At 45.6% G+C, this 7,551-nt stretch overlaps 1 protein-coding gene across 2 annotated transcripts in view; it reads right to left on the bottom strand.

Annotated features, from left to right (window-relative positions):
- Positions 1-5,323, bottom strand: part of EP300 (E1A binding protein p300) — a 60,023-nt gene extending 54,700 nt beyond the window's left edge. For both annotated transcript variants that reach the window (XM_054387046.1, XM_054387045.1), the window contains exon 1: positions 5,118-5,323. In XM_054387046.1, coding sequence (XP_054243021.1) covers positions 5,118-5,211 — 94 coding nt within the window. In that variant the 5' untranslated portion in view covers positions 5,212-5,323. The remainder of the gene's footprint in view (positions 1-5,117) is intronic.
- Between the last annotated feature and the right edge of the window lie 2,228 nt (positions 5,324-7,551).

The raw sequence follows: 7,551 nt of genomic DNA on the forward strand, positions 1-7,551 counted from the left end.
GTGAACGTGTATTTTAAAATTGCAGCTGTGAACTGCTTTTCTGTCTCAGAAGTTTTATACTTTGAAGTGCTCAAGATTCAGGTTTACACCACAATACATACGCTCCCTGTGTTATAGTCGATATTTCTTTTTAAAATATTAGGTACCTTTCTAACATTACTCAGAAAAAGTTCACACCTATGTCAGAGAATTCACTTGAAGGGAACAACGACAAAAAAAAAAAGGCAGAGAAACAGCAGTTTGGAAATCTCCACTGTTCTAAAATCTGCAAGATCTTTAAAAAGTTACTAAGCATCATGTGAACAATCCGTTCACTTTTTAAAGACAATCATTCACGCTTAATGCTTTCTTAATTTACTTTGAGAATCTACTTGCTTCAAGGAAAGGATGGCCTTTTTTGCCACAAGTATCCACCACTGCAATACTCAATTTACAGTATAAGCCACCCATCAAACCATCTTTAAAGTCATCTCTCATCTCATACCTAAGATAAGGATAAAAGACAAAACCAACCAACAAAAACGGCTCTCAATAAGGAGGGATAAGAATAGTTAACTGATGGCTGCAAGTCAAATTTAGCTAATGACTTGGTCTTAAACATCAGCCATAAAACTGATTGGTGTGAAGTATTTTATTTTAAAAGTAGCATATACAAACACTATGGGAAAAAAATCCATAGCTGTCTGAAAACAGAATTGAAAACCACGCATATTCCTCTGGAAAAGGCAGTAAGACAAGATTAGTAAGATTCCTTTCAAGCAAAGAAACATCCTGATGTATTCAGAACAAATGAAAGATGGGTATTAGTCAAAATTGCAGTAGTCTAAACAAGATGCTTCATTACAAGTCTTAGCCCTTTGGTGTAAAGGAGAGTAAAGTTTTAAAGGTCAGACTCAGTTCCTGAAAAACAAAAAACCCCAACCAAAAAAAAAAAAAAAAAAAGAACAACAACAAAAAAACACAACAAAAACAAAAGAACAAAAAGGAATGTATCAACTTTACAAAAGATGGGTATTGAAAGGGAGATTGAATATGTGCTACTACGCAGAAAAACAGGGCTTTTGGATATAGCAAACTGAAGGATGTTAAAGCACATACCACACAGATGTACACTGGTCTCTGGTACAACAGACCTGCTAACTAATTGTAGAAAACCGAACTTAAATGCTACAGCAAGAAACACTGAGCGCTTAAAATCAAATTTTCAGATCTAGCAACCCAATACCATGCAATCACACTACTGCAGAAGAGAATATACTCCATTTTTATTCCTTCACAGAAGAGCAGCTCTGAACACAGAGCCTGAACAGCTTCACTAGTTCACAGACAAGTTATTTCTAAGAGAGGGGGGCAGGAATAGTAAAATATGATTAAACTCTCCCTTCCTGAATATGCCACATAGAAATCTGGATGTGACACTTCCAGCACACCTGCATTACTGCAAGAAAAATTAAGATGGTCACAGATAATTAAAAAATATTTTTTTAAAAAAATCACTGTTTTAAAGCATCTTTATGTAAAACTTCCACTCATCTGTTCGAGGAGATAACTCTTCAGGATGCACTCATTCTGTTATAGTGGGGGGATGGAGGGAATCAGATTGATGCACACCAGTTTACTGCTACAACACTTGAGGAAAATCTTGTTAAAAGGGCTACATATCACAACTGTTTCTACCAGTAGGGCAAGGTAAGTGAAACGAGTTACACTGGCCAAGTACTTATGTCAATGTAACTATGCTAGTACAAGCTGTGCGAGCAGCTAGTGTCACAAGCTCACATCCCATACTGAGGATACAGTACCCAGCAAAAGGAGACTCCCCTGTAGAGTTGCAATTGCCCTCAGAAAACTTAACATCTGGACAATGTTTATGTATAATTACCATTCTTCTTTGCAACAAATCTAACATTGAAATTAAAACAAACAAACCAAAAAGTTGTAGAAAAATCTCTGGCAGTTGAAGGGAATCCACAGAATCCTAAGGCTATCCTAGAACTACACAACATTTAAAAAAAAAAATGAGACCCTTCAAAAATTCTAGTATGCCACATGACAGGTACAACACCAAGACTTCTAAATTACTTCAAAACATTTATTACAAAACGTGTTACAAACATTTCAGTTTGTCTGTAAGTCTATGTTATTTTCACCTTCTAAAGAAGGAATCAGCATTAATAAAGCAACTCAAAACTACGGCAAAACCAACTCTGAGGAAGAAAAGTATGAATCATTTAAGACTTTTAATACAGAGAAAGATGCAGCACTGCAACAACTGTACGAAAGGCAGATATGTTTGGCTGCTGAAAATATATCAAGCATATTAGGACAATATTGCCAACTTATTTTTAGAAGAAAATCACCAACATTTGAGTTTAGTACATTCCATGCCCAGAATATCAGCACCATTCTGGTCTACATTGAAAACAAGGGTGAATTACAGACCGCTTAGTCTTCAGTATAAGTACACTTAACAACTGCATGTTTAGGAATAAGTTAGCTAGTGACTTGTTTTACGTATTTAGCAGGCTAAAACAATATTTCAGATTAAGAAATTACTACAAAAGGGTACAGCGAAAGAACACATTGAAAGATCCACAATGCACATGTGCTGGAAAAACTTTCATCAACAGTGCAAGTTTCCTGCCTTGCTCCTTCCCTCTCTCTAATGATGCTGTGAATCTAACAGTTTTAAAAAGAGTGCTTGAGTAAGTACATAAGCACCACGTTATTTATTATCTATAATTAACTAAGGAGTGGGGACAACAGCAGATTCTATAAGTGGAATTTACTTAATGAAAGCTGCCTGCACTATTTCAAAGCAAATTTAAAGAGCTGTTAAAAAAGGTAAAATTTCAAAGCAGTTGCCCACAACAGTAAAAGCACGTCAGAAAAAAAGTGCAGTCTCAAGCAGCAAAACACACTTGTTGGTTAAGAGGTTTGACTTCATTTAGAGAAACAGATATGATGTCATAATAAAAACAGAAAGTGGAACCGTCCTGCATCCAGATAATAAGCTGACAACTGAAAAATCCAGAAAAGAATCCTTTAATATTTTCAATGTAGCATACACAAAGTGTGTGCAACATTATAAACCTCTGCATAGCTACCAGGTGATGACAAGCTCAGTCACACTGAGAAAAATTCTCATTTGTGCACTACTGAAACTGTTCAACAATCCCTGTAAAAACTATAAAAAGTTCATTTATTGAGCTGCCCAGTACACCAACAATTAGAATAAGCAGGCTGTGAAAATCTGCACCTGTTAAACAGGAAAACATTCACAAATTATCCAAAGTTTATTTGATCACAAATGTCTTAACTTGGGATACCTGGGTTCATCCCGATCAAAATCTACCTTTAACTTCTAGATTTTTGAAGTATAAGGACTTTTCTCACAAAATACATTATTTCACCTCTAAACAGAGCAAGATAATCACTGTCGAAACAAACTAAAGCAGGTTAGTACTGAATAAAGTCCTGGTTTCCAAGTCTAGCACAAAAGCTCCAATAGCTAGCTCTAGTTAAAGAGCAGCTTCTCCAACGTTGTTCCACTTTTTCACTAGAGACCTGTTGATATTAGGAAGAGTCACGTCCTCCAGTTACAGCGTAACATTGCCTGTATCTAGTACGCTCTTAAACACAAACTCTTCAAGACTAACACCTCATTCACTCAGAACGGGGAAGGGAAAAAGCAGAATTCTGAAGATGATCCCAAGCAAAATCATATCCACTGCTCAACTGAAAAACAGACTACTAAGACTTTGTTTCCTGTAAATAAGGGGCCTTTTTTTAAAAGGCAAAACCACCACAAAAAAAAAAAACAACAAAACACAAGAAAACCCCAAACAAACAACAGCAAAAAAGACACCACAAGAACACAACAACAACTATAAAAACTATTCCTCCTTCTTGCCAGCTGTTAACTGCATTGACCACTACCACTGGTGGCTTCAGAAATGCCAACACTCACCAGACACTGGCAGGAGGAGACTTCCTACATAGCCCACAGGCTAAGATCTAAAGTAAGTTCAAAGAAACTCCTGTGGGACAGGTAACCAAGTACTCTCGTAGCAAAATGACACCAAACACTCATCTGCTTCACAAGAAGCATTAGAAAGCTCAACAGCCCTTTGTTCTTCCACCCCCCTTCCCAGTACAACCAGTTCATTTGTGCTACGGATCGGGACACCTAAGATTTCCAACCTCTAGTTTGCCTCTGCAGCACCACGGAAGACCTTTGCAGGACTGCAGAGAAACCCCTTCATCTTCAGAGCCTTTAAGTCTACGGGATAATTTCAGACATTTTTGTCTCGCAGCACAGAAAGAGGAGATGCGGGATGAACTACACTCCATATTGATTCATACTGATTCTTAATGCAAATAAGGTGAAATAACATTTCATGTCTAAGAAGAGAAGAGCCTCAATAAAGCTTATGCCCTAAGTTTGGGATCTAGATTCTGGCTTTAGCTGTTTCTTCCTCAAGTCGCCAGTCTATATGAATCAGAAATGCAATTTTTAAATATCCTCCTGCAAGGAGGATTGTAAAAAAGTAAATCAAATGTAAGGAAAAAAAAAGAAGAAAAAAGAAAAGAAGCAGGGAAATAAACCATGTCTAAACAAGCTGTAAAAAAATCCTCATGTATATATGAAGTAAAGCAGAAACCAAGATACATTTTTGTGTGTGAACTTACACAGGTAATTCAACAATAAAGCGATAAAGTGCACAAAAGCATCATCTTTAGCACTAGTTCGTATTTCTGCAAAGGGCATTAAAGGTATATGCTCAGCAAAGAGTCAGTAATGACTACTATTGTGAAAGAGACGAAAACGACGAACTGTTAAGTCTTATCCACAGCTGATCAACAGCCCACTAAACTGAACAGCTTTGCTTTCAATCACTTCCAAAAAAAACAGAACATCCAAGCACCCTCCATATACGATTAACATCAATAGGTTCAAACGGAAGGAAAACGGGAAAAGCGACACAGAGAAAAGGCCGAAGGCAGGCACGAGTTAACAGCAGCAAAAGGGAGGAGGAGATTTAGGCAGAAGAGGGGAGAAAAGGGCAGTAATTGCAGCACCGAGAGGCGAGGAGGGCCTGGGCCCCGAGACTGACCTGTGCCGTCGCTGGCGGACACGGAGAGCGCCGGTGAGGAGAGTTTAGGCCGCTTGGCTGAAGGCGGGCCCGGCTCCACCACATTCTCGGCCATTTTTAATTCTTTTTTAGACAATCCCTCAGAGCAGAGACACGGGGGGGGATGAATCCCAAAACCTTCACCTTCTCTTCGGGCCTCGGGTCAGCTGAAGAACAACAATAACGCCGAGAGCGAGCGAGGAGGATCTGACGGAGGAGGGGGCCCAAGTTCCCCTTTTTCTGCCCCCCGGGCTCCTGGAGGGCTGCAGCGGAGAAGCGGAGAGAAGGTGGGAGCCGGAGCGAGGGGAGGAAGAGGCCTCTTCCCCGAGGCGAAAGGGCTGAGCGAATTTAGGAAGAGCAGGTAAAGCCCCCGCCAAAAAAAAAAAAAATTAAAAAAAATTAAAAAGAGGCTCGTGAGGTTGATTGGTGGGGTTTTTTTTTCAGTAAAATTAATCCCGGCTGTTATGCTGCTGGTGCTTCCTCGCCGTCACCACCATCATCATCTTCATCCTTCGGGGGGTCTCCTCCTCCTGCTGCCTCCTCACCGCCGCCATCAGCCTCTTCCTCCTCGGCGCCGTCCTCCTCCTCCTCATCGCCACAAGGAGGCGGGCGAAGGAGGGGAGAGGAGGAGGAAAAAAGAAAAAAAGATCACCGTCCTCTAGAAGCAGCAGCAGCTCCTTTCCCCTCCAACACCACCCTGCAAAAAAATACCCACCGCCAGCGACAGGGCTGGGGGGGAGGCGGCGGGCAGAGAAGCAAGGCGTGCGCGGGGTCCCCAGCTCCACTCGCTTCTTCCTCTACCGTCGCTAATGGCTGCAGAAAGGGGAGCTGTAAGGATGAGGAGGGTGAGGATAAGTCCCAGGAGTCTCCGCTTCACATCTTGTTGTGCAGGGAAGGAGGAGGGGTTGTTGTCCTGATGGAGGCAGCACCGATCGCGGGATAGGAAGGTGGGGGGCGGGTTTCAACACCCTCTTTGCACCCCCCCTCCTTTCTTCTCTTCTTTCCCCTTCCTCTTTCTCTCGCTTCAGTAGCAGGCTACCCCCCCTTCAGCGCAGGCAGAGACCGATCCCGAAGCAGGAGGAGGAGGAAGAAGCCGGCCCCTCCCCCCCCCTTGCCTACCTTCCCCCCTCCCGAGAAGCCAAGGATGGTTGCGAGCGCTGGCGCCGGGCAGGGAGGGGGCTGCCTGTCTCCGCTCCCGCGGACTGAAAGGCTAAGCTGGGCGCGGAAAGCAAGGGAGAAAAATCTCAGCCGCTTCTCGGGCGCGGCAGGGACTCCCTCTTCGCCTCTGCCAGGGTGGGGAAAGAAGCGGAGAGGTTGGTAGTCGGGAAGAGAGAGGCCGGTCAGCGATCCCTCTGAAAAGACGAGGGGGGCTAAAATCAAAATAATAAAATAGGAGCAAAATTACGCCGGGGGAAAGCGGGGGACTCGCCCCGGGGTGGGTTAAATAGCCGGGAGGGGGAGGGGGCCCTCGGCGCTCCCCAGTGAGGGGGGGGGAGGTGGGGCGGGCCGGCGCAGGCTGCGCGGGGGCCGAGCGCAGGCTCCCTACTGCCCCTGCCTGGCGCTCGGCGGCGGCCCGCCTGCGGCCGCTCTTCTGGCGTGTGTGGCGGAGCGGGGAGAAGCCGGGGCGGAAAGGAGCGGGGACGAGAAAGAAGTAGGGATAAAGGAGAAGAAAGAAAGGGAGAAAGAGAGAGAGGGGACGGGAAGGCTGTTGCCGCGGCGGAGAAGGGGGGTGGTGGCGTCTCGGATCCTCGCTTCTCTCCCCGTCCCTTGGCCGTCCCCTGGGTCTCTCTGCGTTGCCCTCCCCCTGGCTCGCCCCGTCCGGCTCGGCCTCTCGCTTTCGCTCCCTCCCTCAGTCGCTCACACACAAACAAAATGGCGGCTGTTGTTTCTTCACTCTCCCGAGTCCTCGGAGGGAAGCGAGCGGCGGCGGCGGCAGCCGGAAATGAGCCAAGAGAAAAAAGGGGGCGTGGTCAGCCGGGGGGCGGGGCCCGCCGCGCGGGCGCACACAATGGAACGCGGGGGGCTGGCGCGCCGCGGGAGGGGGGGTAGCGGCGTGGGGCCGCCCAGCTGCCGTCACAAACCCGCGCTCGCCCAATCAGCGCCCGCCTCTCGGCGGCCTCTTCCGCAAACTCCTCTGGCCCCGCCTCTTAAAGGAGAAGGAGGATATTTTAGTATTAAAAAAAAAAAAAAAAAAAAAAAGACTCCTTCGTTCTCTTTCTCCCTCCGCCCCTCACGCTCTTTTCGTCGGCCGAAAAGTGCACGGCAATGGCCCCGGGGGAGATTGGCCGTAACCTGCGGTCCAGGGCAGGGAGGCGGTCACTCCGTCTCGCTGTGCTCCCCCCGCGGTCCCCGCTGCCCGGCCCGGTGGGCTGAGGAGCCGGGCGGGCGGGGCGGTTTTCTCCCGCTGCGGTCCTCC

This window comes from Indicator indicator, chromosome 14 (genome assembly GCF_027791375.1).
Source record: "Indicator indicator isolate 239-I01 chromosome 14, UM_Iind_1.1, whole genome shotgun sequence".
NCBI lineage: Eukaryota > Metazoa > Chordata > Aves > Piciformes > Indicatoridae > Indicator > Indicator indicator.